The 27,862-nt window shown below is 31.7% G+C and overlaps 1 protein-coding gene across 1 annotated transcript; it reads right to left on the bottom strand.

Moving 5' to 3' along the window:
• Window positions 1-2,253: 2,253 nt before the first annotated feature.
• LOC139502196 (transcription elongation factor A protein 1-like) lies at window positions 2,254-27,705 on the bottom strand. Its single transcript, XM_071291624.1, has 9 exons — window positions 27,493-27,705; window positions 25,404-25,472; window positions 22,691-22,802; window positions 14,803-15,045; window positions 12,643-12,696; window positions 12,031-12,185; window positions 8,240-8,386; window positions 7,231-7,302; window positions 2,254-3,956 (listed from the first exon to the last, which is right to left on the bottom strand). The coding sequence occupies exons 1-9, from the start codon at window positions 27,559-27,561 to the stop codon at window positions 3,948-3,950; spliced, it is 930 nt and encodes a 309-aa protein (XP_071147725.1). The 5' UTR covers window positions 27,562-27,705; the 3' UTR covers window positions 2,254-3,947.
• Window positions 27,706-27,862: the final 157 nt, after the last annotated feature.

Genomic DNA, 27,862 nt, shown 5'->3' with positions numbered 1-27,862 from the left:
CAGGGGGTCAATTGCATTTTGGTCATTTTGACTTATTTTTGAGACTTAAATTGCTGTACATTATTGCTGTTTACAGTTTATCTCTATCTATAATAATATTCAAGATAATAACCCAAAACAGCAAAATTTCCTTAAAATTACCAATTTAGGGGCAGCAACCTAACAACGAGTTGTCTGATTCATCTAAAAATTTTAGGGCAGATAGATCTTGACCAGATAAACAATTTTATACCTTGTCAGATTTGCTCTAAATGCTTTGGTTTTTGAGTTATAAGCCAAAAACTGCATTTTACCCTTATGTTCTATTTTTAGCCATAGTGGCCATCTTGGTTGGTTTGCCCGGTCACAAAACACAATTTCTAATCTAGATAGACTAATAATGATTCTGGCTATGTTTGGTAAAATTTGGCCCAGTAGTTTCAGAGGAGAAGATTTTTGTAAAAGTTAACTAAGACTTACGAAAAACGGTTAAAAATTGACTATTAAGGGCAATAACTCCTAAAGGGGTCAACTGACCATTTTGGTCATGTTGACTAATTTGTAAATCTTACTTTGCTGAACATTTTCGCTGTTTACAGTTTATCTCTATCCATAATAATATTCAAGATAATATCCAAAAACAGCAAAATTTCCTTAAAATTACCAATTCAGGGGCAGCAACCCAACAACAGGTTGTCCCATTCATCTTAAAATTTCAGGGCAGATAGATCCTGACCTGATAAACAATTTTACCCCTCGTCAGATTTGCTCTAAATGCTTTGGTTTTTGAGTAATAACCAAAAACTGCATTTAACCTCCATGTTCTATTTTTAGCCGTGGCGGCCATCTTGGTTGGTTGGCCGGGTCAAAAAACACAAATTTTAAACTAAATACATCAATGATGATTGTGGTCAAGTTTGGATTAATTTGGCCCGGTAGTTTCAGAGGAGAAGATTTTTGTAAAAGATCATGGAGATTTACGAAAAATGGTTAAAAATTGACTATAAAGGGCAATTACTCCTAAAGGGGTCAACTGACCATTTTGGTCATGTTGACTTATTTGTAAATCTTACTTTGCTGAACATTATTGCTGTTTACAGTTTATCTCCATCTATAATAATATTCAAGATAATATCCAAAAACAGCAAAATTTCCTTAAAATTACCAATTTAGGGGCAGCAACCCAACAATGGGTTGTCTGATTCATCTGAAAATTTCAGGGCAGATAGATCTTGACCTGATAAACAATTTTACCCCTGTCAGATTTGCTCTAAATGCTTTGGTTTTTGAGTTATAAGCCAAAAACTGCATTTTACCCCTATGTTCTATTTTTAGCCATGGCGGCCATCTTGGTTGGTTGGCCGGGTCAAAAAACACAAATTTTAAACTAGATACATCAATGATGATTGTGGCCAAGTTTGGTTAAATTTGGCACAGTAGTTTCAGAGGAGAAGATTTTTGTAAAAGTTAACGACGGACGACGGACGCCAAGTGATGAGAAAAGCTCACGTGGCCTTTTAGGCCAGGTGAGCTAAAAATGAAGAGAATGGTGACTATAAAAATCAGCAGGAAAATCAGCATGTGGGCTTTGAACTACCACAGTTGGTGCCAAGTCTCAACAAGATTGTAAAATATTGACCAACACTAATGTGCGATGGACATACTCAACCATTTAAAAACATGGTATCTCTGATGAGGTTTGTTACACCAATTCATTTTATTTACCGATAGTTACTGAGAAACTGATTCACTTACTAAAAATTAGATTTGACTTGAGTGTAATTCAACAATGACAATGAAGTACATTTCACCATATTTTAGATGAAAACATCATACAACAGGCAATCTTTATGCTTTTTTTCCTCTTTAAATAAAAAGCCTTTTATCAAAATATAACACTGTTCCAGCTGCTGGATTGTCATAAATGTCTTGCCTGTTGTTACTTTCATCACAGGCAAGACAAAAATATGCTTTGTTAGCAATTTTTCAAAGAAAATAGGCATGTTATGGTCAATTTTTAATTCAGGTAAAAAGATTTCAAGTGTGTATTTATTCAAATATAACAATGATAGCTTACACTTATTGCAGTGGATACAAAAATGTCAATGTATTTATTTAACCATTCAGTTTGAGGCTATATATATAACACCATTATTGTCTGCATAATAGACTTTAGCCATCAGAAATGATCTTTATTGATTTATGTGATCAGTCTTAAGTTGATCCCATGAAAATACAAGGCAGATAACTCCTGTTTTAAAGAAAGACTGAAGATAAAATTAAACAAGTTTATTTACATTTAACACAAAGCAGCAACAATACAGTAAGAATGAAACATTCATGAAATAATACCTAGAATAGGCTTGTATTGTAAGTTTATTTATAAAGCTGCCATAAAACTGTTCCAATTTCTATTAGTGAAAAACATAAGACATTTTTTTTATATAATTATGTCATGTACTATTAATAGCTTCAGAAAAGAAAGATCAGAACTTAATAGTTATTCCTGTTAAAGAAAGACATCTTTTCCCCTCCTCTAAATATAGCTGACATATATAAGTCATATTAAAGTATTAATGTATTCAATATTTTCACAAATCAGCATATTTATTGTTGGCATTAGTTTAAAGGAACACACTTTATAATACCAAACTTTGGCAAAAAAATAGAGAGCCTTACATATTTCTAAAAATAACTAATGAAACCTACTAAAGTAAAAAAAAATATTTCTAGAAAAAGATTGACTACCCAGGAAAGTTCATAAAACATTTAGAATTCTTTTTCACAAAATGAAACAAACACAAAAATATGAAATGTTATGTAATTTTATACAAAAATGGTGTGAAATAATAGATGAACATATAGGAATTCTACTGATTACAGGTAATAAATCAAAAAATAAATCTGACATGATTCTTAATAATCCTAAAATACCCACTGTTTGTGTTGATAATAAAAACCATTATATAATATGCACTTAATTTTCATTTCTTTTTCTACTAAAAATATTTCTTAAAAATATTCAGGTTTAATACTAAAGCTCCAAATGCTTTGTGGTGTAAAATTCAAAGTTATATAAAATACCTAACAAAATATGTCAAAACTCTATAAGAAATCAAATCACATGATTGCTTTCCACTGTTTTCACTATCATTAACAAGAACTCTTTGTATATACACACACAATATTTATCATAAACTTAAATATTCTGACAAAGGACACCTTTAGGCTTTATGAAATTAAACGGTTCTCAGACAGGCTTCTTGGAACAATTGTGAAAGAAAATATGTTCTTGTCTTATGCATTCAGTTGCCACTCATTTAAGCTGACTGATTCATATAATTTGTTTACTTTTAACTGTTTTTGACTGTCATTTTCTAACTCGTGCCCAACATATTTAAGTCTCTGAACTAGACTGCATTGGAAAGTAATTTTCATCTGATTATTTTTTTCATCATTTGTGGAAATATATCATTCAGACATGTTCTGATTAGTTTTTGTATCAGTTTTAAACCACACCTCTCATGATTAAATGCCAATAAACCCCGCTGCTTTCGAAATAAAATAAAATTACTACCAATAGTAAGAAGAGAGTTAATTCAAGCTTCAAAATTAGAAGGAATTTGAACAAGCTGTTTATTTTTCGTTTTTATCATAAAAAAAGTTAACAGATTTATTTTTTTCTGGTGTCTGAAAACCAAATAATTTCACTTACAAGTTCTTTATAATTGTAATTCATTTATCACTGAAACAGTGTAACCATTACCGTCTTATTATTTACAATTTTTCCAGCAGAACTATTTATACAGTATAACTTATGTTTAATTGTAGTTATTTGGCCATGCCCTAATTTCTATGTACAAGTTAAAGGTAATGTACATTTCTTGATAGTAATTCATTGATCCATTTATGGTTGTCCATGCATGGAACAACTCTCTCTGTGTTTCTTTCCCAGCTTATACCTTTCCTCAGCAAAACTAAAATACAAAATTATGACATATGTATATATAAATCTTGTATCAAAGAAATCAAAAGAGAAAAGTATCATGTGAAAGACTTCTTTAACAACTACACAATGACTTTGACTTGTAAAAATATGAATGCACTGTAGTGCGATGATAGATCAATATTGTAATAATTTTGATTTCGAGGCCTAACTAATAGTGACTTTATGATGTTTATTTCTTTTCTGATAAAAAATTAAACCAACTGCAATGTTACAGGGGATTCCAGAATCCTAAATTGATGAATAGCATATCTTTATTGACTACAGTCTGCAAGAAATTTAAAAGTGTTCAAATAACTTCCCTTTTGTATTGCTCACTATTTAAGAAAAATCCATGTGAAATAACATTCTGATCAAAGTGTTACAAAAAGTACATTAAATGTGCAGATAAAATGAAGCTGAAATGTGAGCTATAACTCACTTATGATTCCCTACTATAAGTATTTGGCGAACAGGAGGTTGATAAGCAACATGTGAAAACGCATACATGGTATGGCATTGTGATATAAAGCTTTCTTCTATATTTCAGGAAGTTGATGAGCAATGAATGTAAAAAACACATCCCACAGTATAGGATGATCAACTGAGATAGATACCAAATTTCAGGAAGCTCTGATCAATGAAACTAGAGGCTCTCAAGTGCCTGTGTCGCTCACCTTGGTCTATGTGCATATTAAACAATGGACACAGATAAATTCATGACAAAATTGTGTTTTGGTGATATGTTTGTAGATCTTACTTTACTGAACATTCTTGTTGCTACAAGTATCTCTATCTATAATGAACTTGGCACAGTAATTACAGTGGAAAATATGTTGTAAAAATGTACAAAAATTTATGAAAACTGTAAAAAATTGACTATAAAGGGCAATAACTCCTTAAGGGGTCAATTGACAATTTTGGTCATGTTGACTTATTTGTAGATCTTACTTTGCTGAACATAACTGTTGAATAAAGTTGATCTCTATCTATTATAATATTCAAGATAATAACCAAAATCTGCAAAATTCCCTTAAAATTACTAATTCGGGGGCAGCAACCCAACAACGGGTTGTTCAATTTGTCTGATAATTTCAGGGCAGATAGATCTTAACCTGATTAACAATTTAACCCCACGTCAGATTTCCTATAAGGGTGTTTTTCAATAAAAACGTATTTTCTTGTCCTAACCACTTTAAAAAAAATGTGTTTGATCCTTGCAAGTAATTTTATGTACAGTCAGTACATTGAATTAGATTTAACATTTTTAAGCAAAGAAACAGTTTATTTTTTAGAGGGATTGATAAAATATTGACTCCTGAATGGTCCAAAACAACCAAAATGGCATGTCCCTAGACCGCCTGTTCAACATTCATACTCTAAAATATCGTAAAAAAAATAAGAAATTTATTAAGTTCTTTAATAATTCAAAAGTATGTTCAGAGCCAACATATTCTAATAAACAGCTTTCAATATAGGTTTTTTTAATTTCAGAAGGTGTGTCCCTCACAAATTGTCCACTACGAAACGAAGTCATTAAAATTTGCCAATAAACAGTTTTATAAAATCAATGTAATTTTTGTTTGCAAGAGATATAAACATTAGGGTCTTACAAAAGAAGTGATGCTTTTATAATGGCAATTAAATTGTTGGTAAGAAAAATTGAGCACATCAAATGGACCAGAGTGATACCGTATTTTTGATAATGTCCCCTACGAAACGGGTCAAATCTCCTTCAGTATCTGGTTTTAAAATTATGCAAAAAAATCAGTGTACAGCTTGATAAATGCTTTGATGAATACAATCAGTCTTGTTACTATTGCAATATAGGGTTTGTGGGGAAAAAATAAAGCATGCGAATACGTCCCTTACGAAACAAGTATGGGAGAAAAACGTTTCGTAGTGGACACTACCACTACCATGGTGTCTTTTTTTAATCTTTTTTCAATTATATTCGTGCAAAACAAATAACAAGGGTTAGTTTCATGTAATTTTTATTATGTTTTTATTAACATATAATAGGGTTGATGTCAACTACGAAACTTTTTGTCCACTACGAAACGGTTTTGTCCACTACGAAACGCATCAAAATGTCCACTACGTAACAAGAGTTGAACCTTCATATGTGAAGTACTGTCTAATCTTTATCGATAAAAATGATTTTCTAATTCAGAAAAAAATGATATTTTTCTAGTATTTAAAGTAAACAAACTGGAATGTCTATAGGAAACATTTAAAATTGCAAAAAATATGTGTGTTTAGAAGAAGTTTCGTAGGGGACAAAAGTCCCCTACGAAACAGTACACAAATTATGAAAATAATATCATTTTAAAGAATATTTAAGATTGCAATTTTTGTTTACAAATAGGTCTATTATAGAAGTATTCAAAATAACTCTTGAAATTAAATTTTAGACAAGTTGATTTTCCATTTTTTTTAGGTCTGAAATTTACGCTTTTATTGAAAAACGCCCATAAATGCTTTGGTTTCAGAACTATAAGCAAAAATCTACATTTTACCCCAATGATAATTATGGCCAAGTTTGGTTAAATTTGGCCCAGTTGTTTCAGAGAAGATTTTTTTAAAAGATTACTAAAATTTTAGAAAAATTATTAAAAATTGACTATAAAGGGCAAAAACTCCTTTAGGGGTCAGCTGACAATTTTGGTCATGCCGACTTATTTGTAGATCTTACTTTGCTGAACATTATTGCTGTTTACAGTTTATCTCTATCTATAATAATATTCAAGATAATAACCGTAAACAGCAAAATTTCCTTAAAATTGCTAATTTGGGGGCAGCTATCCAACAACGGGTTGTTCAATTTGGCTGAAAATTTCAGAGCAGATAGATCTTAACCTGATTAACAATTTAACCCCCCACCCCCCCATCAGATTTGCTCTAAATGCTTTGGTTTCAGAGACATAAGCCAAAATCTACATTTTACCCCTATGTTTTATTTTTAGCCATGGCAGCCATCTTGGTTGGTTGGCCAGGTCATCTAACACATTTTTTAAATTAGATACCCCAATGATGATTGTGGCTAAGTTTGATTAAAATTTGGCCCAGTAGTTTCAGAGGAGAAGATTTTTGTAAAAGTTAATGACGAAGGACGCCAAGTAATGAGAAAAGCTCACTTGGCCCGAGCTAAAAATGGATAAAACTTTCCTGAGTTTGACAGACAGATAGATAGAGAGGGGTAAACCATTATATCTCTCCATTGGAGCAAGGGTATAATGAAGTTTATTTGGTGTTATATCTATTACCTTCCATCTGTTACCACATTCCATACAGAACACAAATGTTGTCATAGGTTCATCAGCACTTCTTGTCTGCATCTGAAAGGAAACAAATAGACAATAACATCTAGTTAATGTTTTCTATCATCTGACAAATAAAATATACACTGTTATCTGCTCTTAGGTTCCATTGTTGTCTCTTTGACACATTCCCCATTTCCATTCTCAATTTTGATTAAGATGAAAAGATTCTTCAGTAAACCCTCTCATTGAAGATTGTAATAACTTATATAATGAAAAGTGTAAATTTTGACAATTTTGTTTAAATGGCACAACAGTAAAGGCATAGTTATAAAAGTTAGCATATCTGAAGTTGAATGCATGAATAGGCATAGAATTAGCCATAGTTATAAAAGTTAGCATATCTGAAGTTGAATGCATGAATTTATCTATTATAATGGGAAACTGCAGAAACTTATTTACAAAAGAAAATTGATAAATTTGTAACGCCCATCTGGAAAAAAAAAAAAGGCAATAAAATGATTAGTCTTGAAATCCTTATAATGTTATGAATACATTTTACACTCCATAAACAATAAATACAGTTAACATTTTGTTTACTTTTGTAACACTGATCAAAAGTTATTTTCAAACTACTTATGTATTATTACACAATTACCAGTTAAAAGGTTTTAATTTAAACAAGAACTGCCTGCAGAGCAGGATAAAGTCCACCTACTTTCACTTTTCATTAGTCACAAATAGCTATTTTATTTTATCCATTTTTTAAATTATGTTAGGCATGTTAATGTCGATTTCAATTTTAATGTTTTTATTATTTCTAATAGTAACAAATATTCCTATGTGAAATGGCCAGAAGTCTGATAATTTAACGAAATAGAATGCGCTATATTTATTTATTTCACACAAAACTGATGTTAGCTTCTATTCTCAATGTAAAGTCATATTCAAGAAAAGATATCATATGACAACCATGCTTTATTTGTTTTAATTATCCCTACGTTGAATACCATACCTGACTATATGTACACTTATTTTTTCCACATTTTCCACATTTAAACAAATCTGTCGTTGTCCCTTCTGTTTTTGCCATCTGATGATCATCTATAGATTCTTTTGTGTATTTGGCTCTTAACTCTTTCATCTTATCGCAGGCCATATCCTGCAGTGATAAAAACAAACACTATATGTCTGCAGACAAAACTTGTTTACTTCCTATACACATGTATTTTATAGAAGTTGGTATAATAAAGGTATTGTTTTTGTAAATGATGTGATTAGTAATAGTGGAAAGTTTCTCTCCTATGGGGAAATAAAAGACAAATTTGATATTTCTGGGAATATAATGATGTATAATAGTATCATTTCAGCATTAAATAAGACTAAGAAGCTGTATTCAAGGGGAGATAATAAGCTCACAGAACCTTTTACTCCCTCTTTTGTTCAAACCATTTTAAAAAGAAAAAAGGGAACTAAAGATATATATTGGATGTTAATACCTAAAGTGGTTCCTAATGGGGAGAAAAAGTGGAATAAAATTTTGAAACTTAATGACTTGGAATGGAGAGAAATTTTCAAACTTCCTTTTGCAGTTACTAATAACACAAAATTACAATGGTTACAGTTTAGAGTAAATCATAGAATATTAGCTACAAACAAATTTTTGTGTAAAATTAATGTCATAAATAGTCAGCTATGTAATTTTTGTAAGGAAGAAATAGAAACTATAGAACATGTACTATGGAATTGTGAAAATGTCCAGAATTTATTAGAAGAAATAGATATATGGTTTTTATCTAATGGTATAAGTATTTCATTCACCAAAAAGAATTTTTTGTTTGGTGATGTCTCACATGTATACAAGGGTGAAATTTCAAACCTGATTTTTCTGTGTCTTAAACAATATATTTATAATACAAGATATTTCCAGAAAGTTTTATCAATTCATGCTGTGAAGAAAGTTCTAAAAGATCTTTATAATTTAGAGAAGTGTATAGCAGTGAGAAACAATAAGCTTGAGAGTTTCAATAAATTGTGGATTCAATTTACTCATTTGTTCGATTGTAATTAAAGTCCTATTATAATGCATATGTGAAAAACATGATAGAATGTTAATTTGTGAACTAACAAAAAAGTTACATCAAAAATATTCATCAGAAAATTATATTTATATTTATTTTCATTTTTTTATTATTTTAAATTTTATTTAACTTATTTTTCCTCAAAATTTCCATTCTTAAAAAAACTATAAAAACTTAGAATATCTGTATGTTTGTTAAACAATTATTCTAATATGATGAATACATTTATTTGTGGTCCTTATTTTTGAACTTTTATTATGTTATTTTTTAATGCAAAAAAAAAAAATGCGATATATTATATTGTAACTACAGCTGATATATTTTTTTGTAAAGTGAACTAACAAATACTAACACATATATATTTGCATGATCTATTACTAACATTAACGAGGCCGGGATAAGGTACCGGTATTCGATGTTTTCATTACTAACAAATGTACAGATTTCAATAAAAAATGAAAATTATAAAAAAAAAAAACTTCCTATACACTTGTAATAATTTCTATATTATTATGCAAACTTTACTTATTAGGCTTACCTTAAAAGCATCGATCAACTGAGTTCTAAATAGTTTATTTTCTGATTTTTTATGATAATAATATCAATAAGTTTTAACTTCAAACAACATTAAAGCAGTCATGGGAATTATAACAGCAAGATATGTTCCCTTCAGTCATGGCATTTTATTAAATAAGTGTTGTCTGCTTCATTCATGGGAATTATAAAAGTAATACATGTTCCCTTAAAGACAGGGTTGGCAAAAACCCGGGTTTTATGAGTATTGCCCAGCCCAGTGGGAAATACTGGGAAAACCCGGGTTTTACTGGGTTTTAGTGGGTAATACTGGGCAATACTGGGTAATATAAAATATTTGTCTGAATTTTAAAGAGGATTCAGTGATAAAAACAAATGCAATACATTTAATAAGATAGTTATACCCTATTTTGTTTGTTTAGCATTTGTCTAGATTGGCAAACTGTAAATAGAAAGCAAGTAAATCATTTCTTTTCAAATGAATATAGCTCCTATTAAGAACTAACAATTACATGTATTAAAGAAACATCACATTTAAATAAAGTATATGTACTGTCACTAATTAATAAGTAATTATTCAGATTAGAATACAGATTTGTTTATGTACCAATAATCAGTCCTTTCAATTTTAAAAGTGTTAATGGCATGACCCTGTAGTGTGTTTATTTAGCAATATGAATGTATAACAATTATAATTAACAATTCACTTAAACACTGCAATAAAATGCTTTTTCAAAGTTTGGAATATTGAAACAATACTTGGTAATTAAAAGGTATCTTTAAACGTGCAAATCTTGTATTCTGCCTACATATAAAATTAATAGAGAAGAGAATGAAATTGAATTTTCTAGAATGACTGTCAATGGTTATCTGTATAAAAAGTATAGATTTAGCTGTTAGAAACTATAATAAGTTTTTACTATTTTGTGTTAAAATAAGGTTAAAAAATCATATTGCCCAGTAATGCCCACTTTTACCCATTTCTGGGAGTATTGTCCAGCCCGGGAAAACCCGGGTTTTCCCGCCCGGGAATTCCCGGGTGGTTAATACTTTGCCAACCCTGCTTAAAGAGCCACTAGCTGTCATATTCATGTTCATCGATTTTGCAAACTATCAAAAGTCTAAAATAAACAATTTGCAGGACATGGTCTCAATAACATTTAGATTCGATTCGTGTGTATTTTAGTGTAGATGCCATCTAATTAACTATTGAGTTGACCTTTTATGACCATATAAGCGATGTAAACATAAACATAGATATAAATAGATTAAGCAACCTGTACAATTGGATTTTTATAGGTCTGTTAAATTTTGTATCACAGATTAAAAATATATGTTTATCATCGTTTTTCCTTATAAGAATGATTTTTTTGTGGATAGAATCAGTCGATCAAATAATTTACCTTTGTTTCACTTTCAATGTTGACGACATTCTTTTCCTTTAAATAACTGTACACATACAATGCATGCATTATTCTATCTCTTTCTTAGGGATTAAATTGGAGTTCACATGAATACGGATTTATTGAGGTCGAATCATTCACTTGCAAGTGAATAATTCATTATCAATATTTCTTAGCTTAATTTGACAAAATTGAACCATTTTAGCAGCTAAAAGCGAATTATAATTTCACTTTTTCTCTTTCATTAATGATTGAACAAAAAAAATCATACTTTAGACTTTTAATTTATCTCGTAGCTAGGGCCCCTTTAAGTCATGGGAATTTTAAAAGCAAGAAATGTCACCTTAAGTCATGGGAATTTTAAAAAAAGAAATGCCCCCTTCACTCATAGGAGTTATAAATGTAACTGGAGAGCATAGTTTTTATCAGAAAATCACATTGTCTCCTCCAGGACTTGAACTTGGGACCTCCGTGTTACAAGGCAGGGTTCTAACTAATTCATATGTACCATGATAGATAAAAATTCAGTCAAACTTTACAACTGAACATTTTGAAACCTAAGGTAACCCTAAAAATTAGATATATTCAATACTTTATATGTTGCACATGTTCTGTATCTCAGCAGTTGGAGCCAATTATTGCTCAAATTCAGTAGCAGAAGGTAAACTGCTAGTGTGAACATTGTCCATTAACTTATTCTTAGAATAGAAATCATCCTAAATAATTGTATCAGACATTTGTTAGCAGTAAAATCCTAATGTGATTTTAAGTCTTTCAATTTAGCTTACCTCTGTTGGCATGCTGGCTATTCTTTCAGTAGAAACTAAACCACACAGCACATTTTCTCTTAGTTTGGGATTTCTAACATCTTTCAAGTTAGCTATTCTACTTCTAACCCGTGCCTTATATTTGCTATCTGTATTGTTAAATTCTTGAAAAATGTCTAAATACAGTTAAGGAAAAAAGTCATAATACATAATCTGTGTACTTTTTTTTGTTTGTTATGATTTGAGGTTATTGTCTCATAGAAACATGCCCCTCTCTTACTTCTCCTTAGTTCGTATGTATTGTGATAGATAAGTTTTTAGTAAAATGTTACAACTGAACATTAAGAAACCTACAGGACCCCTAAAAAGTAGATAAATTCCATATTTTTGATGTAGTACATGTACTGTATATCAGCTGTTGCAGCCAGTTATTGCTCAAATTCAGTAGGAGTAAGAAAACTGGTAGTGTAAAGGTTGACCATGAACGTAATCTTAGAATAGAAATCAACCTGGATAATTGTATCAGACATTTGTTAGAAGTAAAGGTCTGAATGCAATTGTTACCAATATTGAGCATTCATGATATACGTTAAAGCCTGTACATATATATTATATGACTGAATAAAAGGATACATTCCTCAACATGGGCAGCAAGATCGTCAGGACTTGATGAAGAAACAACATTACCTACAATAAAATAGGGTTGTTCAAAAGATATAGATGGCATGTATAAAACAAGAGGCTCTCAAGAGCCTGAATCGCTCACCTTCATTCTTTTGGTTAAATCTCTCATCAATGATTATTTTGGCTTTTCAATTTATTTAAATGTTTTTTGGATCGTCCTATTTTCTTCAAAAGCCAAAAAAAATAATCATTTTCTCCTATGTTCTATTTTAGCCATAGGAGCTATGTTTCTTGACATACAAGGAAATAAAATATAAAATTTATACTAAATACTCTGAAACTCATTTAGCCTAAGTTTGGCTGAAATTGATACAGCAGTTTCAAAGGAGAAGATTTTTTAAAGTAAGTCAACATGATGAACAAATTGTGAAAAAAGTCTTTAAAGGGCAATAACTCCTTAAGTGGTCAATTGACAATTTTGGTCAATTTGACTTAATTGAAGATCTTACTTTGCTGAACATTATTGCTGTTTACAGTTTATTTCTATCTATAATTATATTCAAGATAATAAACAAAAACAGCAAAATTTCCTTAAAATTATCAATTCAGGGGCAGCAACCCAACAACAGGTTGTCTGATTCATCTAAAAATTTCAGGGCAGATAGATCTTGACCTGATAAACAATATTACCCAACGTCAGATTTGCTCTAAATGCTTTGGTTTTTGAGTTATAAGCCAAAAACTGCATTTGACCCCTATGTTCTATTTTTAGCAATGGCGACCATGTTTGTTGATAGATCATAACTTCGGATACAATTTACAAACTAGATACCCTAAGGAACATTCAGTTAAAGTTTGGAAGTATTTGGCCCAGTAGTTTCAGAGGAGTAGATTTTTGTAAAAGATTACTAAGATTTACGAAAAATGGTTAAAAATTGACTATAAAGGGCAATAACTCCTAAAGGGGTCAACTGACCATTTCCGTCATGCTGACTTATTTGTAGATCTTACTTTGCTGAACATTATTCCTGTTTACAGTTTATCTCTATCTATAATAATATTCAAGATAATAACCAAAAACAGCAAAATTTCCTTAAAATTACCAATTCAGGGGCAGCAACCCAACAACGGGTTGTCTGATTCATCTGAAAATTTCAGGGCAGATAGATCTTGACCTGATAAACAATATTACCCCATGTCAGATTTGCTCTAAATGCTTTGGTTTTTGAGTTATAAGCCAAAAACTGCATTTGACCCCTATGTTCTATTTTTAGCAATGGCGACCATGTTTGTAAATAGATCATAACTTCGGATACAATTTACAAACTAGATACCCTAAGGAACATTCAATTAAAGTTTGGAAGTATTTGGCCCAGTAGTTTCAGAGGAGAAGATTTTTGTAAAAGATTACTAAGATTTACGAAAAATGGTTAAAAATTGACTATAAAGGGCAATAACTCCTAAAGGGGTCAACTGACCATTTCCGTCATGCTGACTTATTTGTAAATCTTACTTTGCTGAACATTATTCCTGTTTACAGTTTATCTCTATCTATAATAATATTCAAGATAATAAACAAAAACAGCAAAATTTCCTTAAAATTACCAATTCAGGGGCAGCAACCCAACAACGGGTTGTCTGATTCATCTGAAAATTTCAGGGCAGATAGATCTTGACCTGATAAACAATATTACCCCATGTCAGATTTGCTCTAAATGCTTTGGTTTTTGAGTTATAAGCCAAAAACTGCATTTGACCCCTATGTTCTATTTTTAGCAATGGCGACCATGTTTGTTGATAGATCAAAACTTCGGATACAATTTATTAAATAGATACCCTAAGGAACATTCAGTTAAAGTTTGAAAGTATTTGGTCCAATAGTTTCAGAGGAGAAGATTCTTGAAATAGTTTACGACGACAGACGACGGACGCCAAGTGATGGCATAAGCTCACTAAGGGACAGGTGAGCTAATAAAAAAAGCTTACTTTGCAATTGGAAAATATAAAACATGTATGTTATAGAATATATCCATTATTTGAAACAATATGTTCACAATCACTAAAGTAAAATAAATATTAATAAAATGTAGTCAAATAGTACTTTGAAGATTGATAGTTTGCACCCTATAAAAGTATTTACAGAGGTAACATATATATAAAGTAACTTACATTCTATTTTTAATGCATTAGCTAATAATTCTCTACATTTTATTCGTACAGGATCATGTGTAGAGGGCGCTGTGATATCTACAGGCGTTGTTGGTTCTTTTGTCTCCTGCTTTTCCTCAGACTTTTCTTCAGAATTATCAACTGATTCCTGTGATTCCAACATTTCTGAATCTTGTGAATTTTCAGGAGAATTTGATGTTGATTTTTTGGTTTCCCCATTTTTATTATTTGACTGTGTATTTTCTTAAATAAAAATTAGAAAATGGTATTATTCAAACATGTGAAAACTATCAACATTTCAAATATAAAAATAAACAGCTGCGCCATGAGCGCATGATACGCCCGACGTCTTGTGTTGAAGTTTTATGCAATAATCATAAATAGTTTCTGAGAAAGTTTTAAGCAATTACCATTTATTGCTTTTGAGACACGGCGGGACATGTGAAACCCCCCCCCCCCCCCCCCACACCCTGTTTTTTTTTAACAAATATCACTAAAATAAAATTTTGAATCAAACCAAAAAGTATACAGATCTTTAGATTAATATAACAAAGAAGTTTTTGTGTACAGTTTCAAGCAATAATCATAAATTGTTTTGAGATACAGCGAGACATGTAAAAAAAAACCTCCCCTTTTTTACAAAATACTCAATAACTCAAAAATAAAATTTTGAGTCATCACCAAAAAGTATACAGATCTTTAGATTAATATAACAAAGAAGTGTGTAAAGTTTTAAGCAATAATCATAAATCGTTTATGAGATACGGCACGACATGTAAAAACCCCTCCCCCTTTTTTACAAAATACTCAATAACTCAAAAATGAAATTTTGAGTCATCACCAAAAAGTATACAGATCTTTAGATTAATATAACAAAGAAGTGTGTAAAGTTTTAAGCAATAATCATAAATCGTTTTTGAGATACGGCGCGACATGTAAAAAACCCTCCCCCTTTTTTACAAAATACTCAATAACTCAAAAATGAAATTTTGAATCATCACCAAAAAGTATACAGATATTAAGATTAATATAACTAAGAAGTGTGTAAAGGTGTGTAAAGTTTTAAACAATAATCAAGAATCGTTTTTTGAGATACGGTGCGACATGTGAAAAAAACCACACCCCTGTTTTAGTTACAAAGTGCCATAACACAAAAAGTTTAAATCTTATTTTCACCAAAAGTATACAGATCATTTGACCATCATAAAAAACAACTATATTAAGTTTCATAAAATTTAGATAAGTCGTTCTCAAGTTACGTTGCGACATGTTTACGCCTGACAGACAGACAGACGGACGGACACCGGACATTTGTATACCATAATACGTCCCGTCAAAATAAAAAATTATACAGTTATATTTCTCGTCATTTCACAAACAAACACTTAACAGAAATTTGTATATATGTAAACAATTCTAGTTTTCAGTGAAGATTGCACGGCCAAATTAAGTTATGAGCAAAATTTGCTTAAAGTCCAACTGAACAAAAATTAAAATGGCTATGACATTAACTTGCTGTAGGAAGGTGTTTCAGAAAAAAAAAATAGCCTTTCAAGTTAAAAGCATGGTTGTAACCATTTTTGTCTTTAACAGAAATGAACTGACTTCAATTCTTATTTATTGTTCTTGAACAATGTTTTTCTTCACCTGGCCCAAGGCAACAACTACATGCTCATGACTTGGGACAGACACATAATGAATGTGACGGGCGTATGACATTAGCGCCGATTTTTAAAATTGTCATTCTTTCATTTGCGCCGATTTCATTTTTTCATTTGCGCCAATTTTATGTTTGCTGCTAATTGCATTTACAGTTTAACACAGGTGAGTAAATACTTGTACATGTACTATATACCTTGAATGTATATATTGGTAACATTTGGTTAAACGTTCAATGGCATAGCTTGCATGTATGCTCAGATGCTCAAGCATCCACATCATTTTGACCAAATTTTTTTTTTTAAAATAGATTACCGGTAATGTATAATTGCATGTGTTCGCAGCAGAAACACACAGATGTACTAGTATCTAAACGTAACAATAGTGAGGATATGAAAATAGCGTTCAACTTTTTCCGAAGCAGTACACGTGGTCTTTCCTTTAGGCTCATTTAGTTAATGGATAAATCACTGATAAGTGCATCGTCGGCTACGGCAAGCGCAGAAGATGATCATGATACGCAGATCTGCGGACATGTTTGGTCTGAAATTGAGCCAAGCAGAGCCATGACATAACAAAACTAGAGGCTCTAAAGAGCCTGTGTCGCTCACCTTGGTCTATGTGCATATTAAACAAAGGACACAAATGGATTCATGACAAAATTGTATTTTGGTGATGGTGATGTGTTTGAAGTTCTTACTTTACTGAACGATTTTGCTTCTTACAATTATATCTATCATGAACTTTGCCCATTAGTAACAGAGAACTATATTTGGTAAAAATTTACATAAATTTACCAAATTAATGAAAATTGTTAAAAATTGACTATAAAGGGCAATAACTCCTTAAGGGGTCAATTGACCATTTAGGTCATGTTGACTTATTTGTAGATCTTACTTTGCTGAACATTATTGCTGTTTACAGTTTATCGCTATCTATAATAGTATTCAAGATAACCAAAAACGGCAAAATTTCTTTAAAAATTACCAATTGGAGGGCAGCAACCCAACAACCAGTTGTCCAATTCATCTGAAAAATTCAGGGCAGATAGATATTGATTTGATTAACAATTTAACTTCTTGTCAGATTTGCTCTAGATGCTTTGGTTTCATAGTTATAAGCAAAAAACTGCATTTTACCCCTATGTTCTATTTTTAGCCGTGGCGGCCATCTTGGTTGAATGGCCAGGTCATCGGACACATTTTTCAAACTAGATACCCCAAAGATGATTGTGGCCTAGTAGTTTCAGTGGAGATTTTGTAAAAGATTTCTTAAGATTTATGAAAAATGGTTAAAGATTGACTATAAAGGGCAATAACTCCTAAAGGGGTCAACTGACCATTTTGGTCATGTTGACTTATTTGTAGATCTTACTTTGCTGAACATTATTGCTGTTTAAAATTTATCTCTATCTATAATAATATTCAAGATAATAACCAAAAACAGCAAAATTTCCTCAAAATTACCAATTCAGGGGCAGCAACCCAACAACCGATTGACCGATTCATCTGAAAATTTCAGGGCAGATAGTTCTTGACCTGATAAACATTTTTATCCCATGTCAGATTTCCTCAAAATGCTTTGGTTTTTGAGTTATAAGCCAAAAACTGCATTTTACCCCTATGTTCTATTTTTAGCGGTGGCGGCCATCTTGGTTGGTTGACCAGGTCACGCCACACATTTTTTAAACTAGATACCCCAAAGATGATTGTGGCCAAGTTTGGATTAATTTGGCCAAGTAGTTTCAGAGGAGAAGATTTTTGTAAAAGATTACTTTAATTTACGAAAAATGGTTAAAAATTGACTATAAAGGGCAATAACTCCTAAACGGGTCAACTGACCATTTTGGTCTTGTTGACTTATTTGTAGATCTTACTTTGCTGAACATTATTGCTGTTTACAGTTTATCTCTATCTATAATAATATTCAAGATAATAACCAAAAACAGCAAAATTTCCTCAAAATTACCAATTCAGGGGCAGCAACCCAATAACCGATTGACCGATTCATCTGAAAATTTTAGGGCAGATAGATCTTGACCTGATAAACATTTTTATCCCATGTCAGATTTCCTCAAAATGCTTTGGTTTTTGAGTTATAAGCCAAAAACTGCATTTTACCCCTTTGTTCTATTTTTAGCCGTGGCGGCCATCTTGGTTGGTTGACCAGATCACGCCACACATTTTTTAAACTAGATACCCCAAAGATGATTGTGGCCAAGTTTGGATTAATTTGGCCAAGTAGTTTCAGAGGAGAAGATTTTTGTAAAAGATTACTTTAATTTACGAAAAATGGTTAAAAATTGACTATAAAGGGCAATAACTCCTAAACGGGTCAACTGACCATTTTGGTCATGTTGACTTATTTGTAGATCTTACTTTGCTGAACATTATTGCTGTTTACAGTTTATCTCTATCTATAATAATATTCAAGATAATAACCAAAAACAGCAAAATTTCCTCAAAATTACCAATTCAGGGGCAGCAACCCAACAACCGATTGACCGATTCATCTGAAAATTTTAGGGCAGATAGATCTTGACCTGATAAACATTTTTATCCCATGTCAGATTTCCTCAAAATGCTTTGGTTTTTGAGTTATAAGCCAAAAACTGCATTTTACCCCTTTGTTCTATTTTTAGCCGTGGCGGCCATCTTGGTTGGTTGACCAGGTCACGCCACACATTTTTTAAACTAGATACCCCAAAGATGATTGTGGCCAAGTTTGGATTAATTTGGCCAAGTAGTTTCAGAGGAGAAGATTTTTGTAAAAGATTACTTTAATTAACGAAAAATGGTTAAAAATTGACTATAAAGGGCAATAACTCCTAAACGGGTCAACTGACCATTTTGGTCATGTTGACTTATTTGTAGATCTTACTTTGCTGAACATTATTGCTGTTTACAGTTTATCTCTAACTATAATGATATTCAAGATAATAACCAAAAACAGCAAAATTTCTTCAAAATTACCAATTCAGGGGCAGCAACCCAACAACCGATTGACCGATTCATCTGAAAATTTCAGGGCAGATAGATCTTGACCTGATAAACATTTTTACCCCATGTCAGATTTGCTCTAAATGCTTTGGTTTTTGAGTTATAAGCCAAAAACTGCATTTTACCCCTATGTTCTATTTTTAGCCGTGGCGGCCATCTTGGTTGGTTGACCGGGTCACGCCACACATTTTTTAAACTAGATACCCCAATGATGATTGTGGCCAAGTTTGGTTTGATTTGGCCCAGTAGTTTCAGAGGAGAAGATTTTTGTAAAAGTTAACGACGGACGACGGACGCCAAGTGATGAGAAAAGCTCACTTGGCCCTTCGGGCCAGGTGAGCTAAAAATACAACGTTATTAGTTAACAACTAATCAATCATATCCTGATATCGTTTCCTGGGACATGAAACACGACTAGTATTTATAATGGAGTTTGATAATTCCTGGACTTATAAATTCCCTTTTCCATCTAGGTACAAATATTAATTTTATTTTCAATAAAAGAACAATAAATGTCCCCGCATTGTTCATATTTTATCTATCCAAGATACAAGTGAAATAACAAAAAAAGCATTTTTTTTATTTTTTTATTAATATCTTGAGAGAAATAAAAGCTTCAGGCCAAATGCAGTGGGATTTCCGTTATAATTCATATTTCAAAGGTATTACAGTGAGTTGACTGTTAGTGTTGCTCTCCACCAATTGCAACTCATTCAAAATTTTGACCCAATTGCAATTTGTTTTATTAAACCAAATTGTTCAACTGGTCAGAATATTGAACAAATTGTTCAGTCAAAATGTGAAAGTGCAAGGTGATAAAATAAAACATACTTACAATCCTATAAGACTTTAACTCCACTTTAATGATGTTGTGACAAAATTAGTTTATCAGTTTGTATAGATATATTATATTTATTTCTATTCCGTTATATTTGGAATTTCCCTATTCTATTTCTATCTTTAGACTTGTGGTACAAGTTTGGCTAGTATGTAAATCAGAAGTGGTCTGATGTTACTGTTGTTTTCTGCACGAATATTTCGAGGGCGGTAGTACGGGTGGGGTTTTATAGACATATATAAGTCCTGATTACGTTTGATTATTATCGATGTGCTCGAGTAACTTTGATAGACGAAGTTAACGTTAAGCTCTGCATAATATATTACAGTTATCATGGTTATGTTTGTATTGATATGTATTTAGAGGACATTGTGAATGTATATAGATGGAATTGTGGTATATTTTTGTAAATTGTAAAATGTTCACAAGATATTAAATGTTGTTTCGCTGAGAAAATAAGAAAGTTACTGCGAGCAAACAAACCTAAATTATGACTTGTCTCTTATTTAGCCATGTATTTAGTATAGAAATGTTTTAAATTCGGACGAATTCATGAGGGAGAATTTAAAGTCATTTCCATGCTGAAGAGGAATCTCCCCTGAATTCTTATCAATAGCATATTGTTATTTCACACATATTTTACTGAATATATGATGTTTTATTTAAAATGATATCTGATTCTTATAAATATAGAATACTTTTAGAAAGAAAAAAAACTATATGAAAGCTTAGTTTGGACAATTTTATAGCAATTCAAAATAAACAGTTCCCCTTCAGCATGGAAATTAATATAATATAACTATACAAACTGATAAACTAATTTTGTCACAACATCATTAAAGTGGAGTAAAAGTCTTATAGGATTGTAAGTATGTTTTATTTTATCACCTTGCACTTTCATCACTTGTCTGTGGTTTTCTACAGTAGTTGGTTCAAATTTCTGACCAGTTGAACAATTTGATTTTATAAAACAAATTGCAATTGGGTCAAAATTTTGAATGAATTGCAATTGGTGGAGAGCAACACTAACAGTCAACTCACTGTAATTGGTTAAAATATTCGATCAGGACTTATTATCGCACGAGTCAAAAATATTGCTGATGATATAAATATCACAAAAATATGGCAAGAATTGTACACATGACAGGGCTAACAAGTCCGTCCACGGACGGACGTCCGATATTTCCATGTCCCCTGCAACGCGTTAAGAAAAGTAATCAAAAACCTCATTTGGAGGGTCAAATTTCAACGAAAGGGAGTCAATTCGGATCCTTCGAGAAACATATATATTGGTGGGTATTTTGAAATTAAACAAAAATCTAGCCAGTGTCGGATTGTAGGGGCGTACACATGCATACAGGGAAAATGTCAAAAAAAATATAATTTTCTGCATAAAATGGTCCCAATTTTTTTGGCGACAGTTTCGCATCCACATCATATGAACCCTGGCTACGCCACTGACGTTGTTTACTTATGTTTAAGTTATGAAAATCTAGGCCATTGCGTCTGTTAAAATGCTAACTCTAGAAATGCCTGCATCAGTACATAAGTCAGAAAAGATAAACTTCGTTATAGACAATAACGACAAAAGGCCACAGACCACAATTAAATTCTCTATTAGTTCTTTATAACGTTTTGTTTCATTAAAAAAATTGCACCTAATCGTTTTGTCAATTTTTTTGTGTGTGTAAAGTACAGTTCTAATCCAAAACTATATCCAAAATTCAGAAAGATTGCTCCTCTGTATTTTACAAATTCAGCCAATACACATCCATACCCCTATGGACAAGTCAAAAGATGTTCCGAAAACTGTAAATATCACCTTTTTGCACCTGGCCTAATCACTCTTTCCATATCAAAATCAGTTAAAATAAAACATCCAACAGTTTATTTTACCTCTCTTCTTTCATTTCCACCCCAGAAAAGCTAAGAAATGTATGAGAAAGGGAAAGAAAAAAAATTAAGAAAAAATACACTATAATTAAAGGGAACTATATTCGTGGACAACGAAAAGTGGGATCATTAATTGTGGTCTTGGGCCAAAAGAAGAGACGAATTCACAGTCATATGCATGTTATGATTGACAATTCATATCATTTGTACAACTGGCTAATGGAAGAGGTCAATGATGATAAATGAAATATAACATTCACCTGTAATTTACCTGTCAAAAAATCGACGCAAATGAAAAGAAAAATCGGCGCAAATGAAAGAAAACATCAGCGCAAATGAAATGCAGATTGGCGCAAATGAAAGAAAACATCAGCGCAAATGAAATGCAGATTGGCGCAAATGCAAAACGCCGAATGTGACAGGGTTAGACATGCTTGAGAGTACTCAACCTTCCAAGAATTTTAAAATGAATACATTTTACTAGTCTTTGTTTCCATACCTGCAGGTAACAGTTTTTTCCAACTCTTAATCAGACTTTTAGCCAGGGATATAACTTCATCATTTCTTGATCCTTTCCTAAAATTATTTACTGTCATCCCAATTCTGGTTTTCTAAAATAAAAGTCACCAAATAAAATGTTTTACATTCATATGTTTTATTAAATATATCTGCTTATTCTTATATAGTGTGTGGTACAGACAAAATTTTATAAAGAAGACATAAGTTCAAGTAACAATTGTACAAACACACAATCAAATTTGACACTAAAGGGCAAAGATTGGTTTCATTTTACAATCAAATATTGAAAACGATTAAGCAATGGAAGCTATTTTGATTTGGACTTATCTTCCATTGTTTACATTGGAGTTACACTTGATTCTAAAAAATCATACACCATGCACAACTTATGTAAGTTTTAGTACAGTTATACACCTACATATATATATCATCTTATAACTTTAATATATGAGTATATATTAATTAACTGCTTGCCATGTTCACCTCACTGCACTCTGATGTTCTAAAAGGAAGAGATGAGACATGGACGATCTAGCCATCTGGCCAGTGACAATACAGTTTGGATTGAAGATCTAGCCATCTGGCCAGTGACAATACAGTTTTGATTGAAGATCTAGCCATCTGGCCAGTGACAATACAGTTTGGATTGAAGATCTAGCCATCTGGCCAGTGACAATACAGTTTGGATTGAAGATCTAGCCATCTGGCCAGTGACAATACAGTTTGGATTGAAGATCTAGCCATCTGGCCAGTGACAATACAGTTTGGATTGAAGATCTAGCCATCTGGCCAGTGACAATACAGTTTGGATTGAAGATCTAGCCATCTGGCCAGTGACAATACAGTTTGGATTGAAGATCTAGCCATCTGGCCAGTGACAATACAGTTTGGATTGAAGATCTAGCCATCTGGCCAGTGACAATACAGTTTGGATTGAAGATCTAGCCATCTGGCCAGTGACAATACAGTTTGGATTGAAGATCTAGCCATCTGGCCAGTGACAATACAGTTTGGATTGAATTTAATTGAATCTTTATCCAAAACACAATGATGTTATTACTGAAATAAAAACTTTCTTCAAGGCGATTTCCAGCTTTTTAAAATGCAAAATTTCTTGCCAAACATTTTCTACAATAGGTAATTAGCGACTTTTTCTTAGCTTACTAAAGAAATCATAAATCACAGATTGTGTTCCCCTGTGGATGCAGGTTTCTTCCTCATAACCAAAATTCTATTTGAAACTTTGTTATAAACTATGCAATTATATTCTGTTCCTGTTTGAATAAATCATGTATATGTAACACTCCAACACGTGTCCTTTCCCCCAAACATGTCTAATAACCCCAAGCATGTCCGTAATATTAAATGTTGCCCAAATGTGTCCGATTTCATAACCCCCAAATGTGTCTGATAATTGTTATTGGCCAAAACGTGTCCACTATTAAAGGCCGGAACGTCTCGCGTCTTTAAGCGCTTATACATGTACTATATGAAATCAATATCGTTTACTGCAATTCTACAATGGGGGGCACAGTTGATTAAGTGGTCATTTGTTAGCATTAGTTTGTTCAATGCCGGTTGTTAATGATTAGTATTAAAAGATATTGAAAATTTAACATATGAATTGACTTTTGACTGCAAATGATTATTGTCCAATTGCAAGTATTTTAGAGCAAACATACATATGATTCTTATACTGTTGATATTGTAAAAGCTCTGAAACTGGTTATCAGGTTGTTTTTTTACAAATTTTAGGTTTTGAGCATCACTAACGACACACGAACAAGAGACATACATTGACATAACATCCAGTGCCAAATATTTCATGACTTATTTGAACGACATCATGTTATCAATAAATCACTGTACAGGTTTTATTATCATATCAGAGGAGTTTTATTATTGCACCTAAATTTTTATGGTATTTCGGGATAAACATTACTAGTTTGGACTTTAATCTAAAAACAAATGTAAGAGCGAGTAAAGACTGATTTTTTTATGATTTCAGTAAGAAACTGTTCCAATCTTTGTTATGTGATAGAGCCCGTTTTAAATAAAAGTTGCGGAAATTTAAAAAAAAAGTTGCCTTCCAAAATAAAACTAATATCACCATGAAACAATGAATTGCTTCAAAGGTCTTTTAAAATGCCCAGAGAAAGGTACATTCTCCCTACACGAGGTATCTAATTTAATATCTACAATTTAACTGAGTATGACTGCTTACATTTACATCAAACATAGCCAAACTTACACCCCCATTTTACCCAGGTTATACTTCTACTTTAAAAAAAAACATTTATATTGACTAATTTTAAATGAAATAGTAAAATGAGTATATGCTAATAAAAAAAGGCAGTAACCAGACAAACCTATGTACTTATAATATGGACGAGAATGATAGTTCCAGTAAAAGAAAAAAAAAATAACCTTGACATGGACAAGTTTGGGGGATTGGACACGTTTGGGCGTTTACACAAATGACTAGCTTTTGCGCCCTTTTACAACTACACATGTTTTGCAGTTCAGTGACGTCGATTTGGACACGTTTGGGGGAATTGGACACGTTTGAGGGGAAGGACACATTTCTGAGTGTTACATATATATTCTGTACTCTTTACTCTATCAGGAACAAAGGTAAATTTATATACCCCGGTAAGTTCGTGAAATTTATAAGTATGCCTTAAAAAACAAACCTGTAACACATTTAAATTCAGTTTCTTTTCCTGTAATGATTTCAGTAAGTCTAGAGAACTGGAGTGTTCCTGAAATAGACAAAAAGAAATCCGTTAAAAAGGCTTAATCTTTCAAAAATTGTTTTTTACAAATCATAGTCAGGTTGAACCAAAATATGTGTGTTTTGGTTCTCCTCCCATAAAAAATTGTGTAATAACCTGTAGATTGAACCTTTTTAGTTTTACTCAATTTCAGGCATGGTTTTCATATGGCAGCACCACCCAACAAAATAAATACAATTGTATTACACCATAATGTTTACTTTGTTGGGTGCTATGATTATGTAATTACCATCTGAAATTTGTAAAAATTCATCATTATCCAAATGAATTAAGTTATATCATGTATATAAACAGTCAGTAGGTGTCTAGTATGCCTGAATGTGCTAACACCTCATCGCTGTCTAGCGGCTGTTAAAAAATGAATTCATTCTGTTGAGCAGTTCACTAGTTTCTGAAAAAAGTGTGCCATAAATAATTGTTTTCATTAAGATGTTGAAAAATTTGAAGCATAAGCAATCCAGAAGTAAGCTTAACACAGATCCAAAAAGCACTCTGAACTTACAACTCGTCATTGTCAAGCTGCTGACCCAAAATGAGGTCACCAACAGGCTGCATGATGATATGCCCGGAGACTAGGAATACTAATGCACAACAGATCATACAGAGAGGGAGACATCTAAATATTCCCAGAAATGAGAGATACTGCTCTATATGTAATTCTGGTCAAATTGAAAATGAAAAACATTTTCTTTTACATTGTGAAAAATACTCAACTAAAAGGGCCATATTTTACCATAAAGTTTCAAATATAATCGTTGATCCTACAAAATTTCAAAAACATGAAAATAATATAATCTTTTTATTAAATAATAATTCATACACAATCCTAAAATTGACTTCCTCTTTCATCTCAGACAGTTTGAACCTGCGTAAAGCAGAACAAACTCTATATAAAATTGTCAATATATCTAATTCATAATCATTGTTTATAATATAACATATTAATATAGTCATTATTTGCAATACTTATTATGTTTGACCAATTATGTAATTGATATATGTACCATGAGCCTTAACCATTTATTGTTGATGAGTTTGTGCTAATAAAATATTTATTTATTTATTTATTTACAGATCATCTGTTTAAAATAGTTGCTAAGGCAAGGATTAAACAAATTTGTCAGTTTAATTAAGTAAATTTCTTTAACTCTGATATTGTTTTGTGGTGAGTTGGAAAACACCCCCCTCCCCCTTATAAAAAGGATTTCTATTTTACAACTTATTTTGGAAAACTTAAAAAAAAAAAAATATTTCAATACATCATCACAAATTATATGAACTATATGACTAGCCAGAATCTGTATTATATGAAAGCCATTTCAAAATTAGTGTGAAGTTTCTTTTTCTTCCTTTATTTTCCCTTTTTTTAATCTTTATTTTACCAAAGTTGCTTCTTTTGCTTCCGCCATGCTAGCTATGCCACTGGTATCTGCCTAGTTATATTGCGACTACATTCTTACATGCATTGTTTTCATATTTTACTTTTTATTTGTAGATTGCATTTCAAGATATCAATAACTAATATAGGCACAAAGTTGTAAAACTGAGTTATTTTATATTAAAAATATGTGGTATGATATCACATGATGATTGCCAATGAGACAACAATTTTGCATGTATTTATAATAATAAACCCTATGTCTATGACAAAATTTTTTAATGTGTGAATTATCAAAGCTTGAGTTACTGATATATTTTCTTAAGAAAGCTCTAAAAGACTAGATTTAATTCAAATTAAGAGGTAGACGTCTAAGACGAGTTTTTATCTCGACTTTGTGTGTGTGATGACAAATATTCCCTTTGCCTTCGTGGATCTAAACAATAATAAAAATAAAATATTCTTTATTTTAACAAATAATTTGTTGATCATTTTATTCTTTGAAACTTTGTATTATAAGATACGGACATGGCATAGCTTACACGAGGACGCCAAAATGGGAAGAAAAAAAACGCGAAGCGAAAGTGTAACGGAGTATTCGACACTTACCACCGTTTCGCTCGTAATCATTTTCTCGAGCTTCTTCCCTATTTTTAATACTTCATCTTCTAGACTCATGTTGTATTTTGATTTTTAATGGGTTGGCAACAATGGCAAGTTTATTAATTTGGACAAGTATTAGGGGTTTTGTTTTCTTGGGATGCGGCGAAACCGGAAGTTGAATTATATATGCTTGAAAATGGCGGTCAATGAAGAAGTACCTAGAAGACAGTTGGCAAACCCGAACATTAAATTAACTCTGTAATAATTTTTACGAACATAGTCAATATAGTGGGTCCTAGGGTTTAACGTAAAGTTATGTCGGAAATCACATTATTTGAGTGGGTATTTGTTTGCGTAAGATTGACATCGGACATAA

This window comes from Mytilus edulis, chromosome 1 (genome assembly GCF_963676685.1).
Source record: "Mytilus edulis chromosome 1, xbMytEdul2.2, whole genome shotgun sequence".
NCBI classification, from domain to species: Eukaryota; Metazoa; Mollusca; class Bivalvia; order Mytilida; family Mytilidae; genus Mytilus; species Mytilus edulis.
The sequence above is the reverse complement of the archived record's forward strand: the minus strand, read 5'-3'. Positions and strand labels throughout refer to the sequence as shown.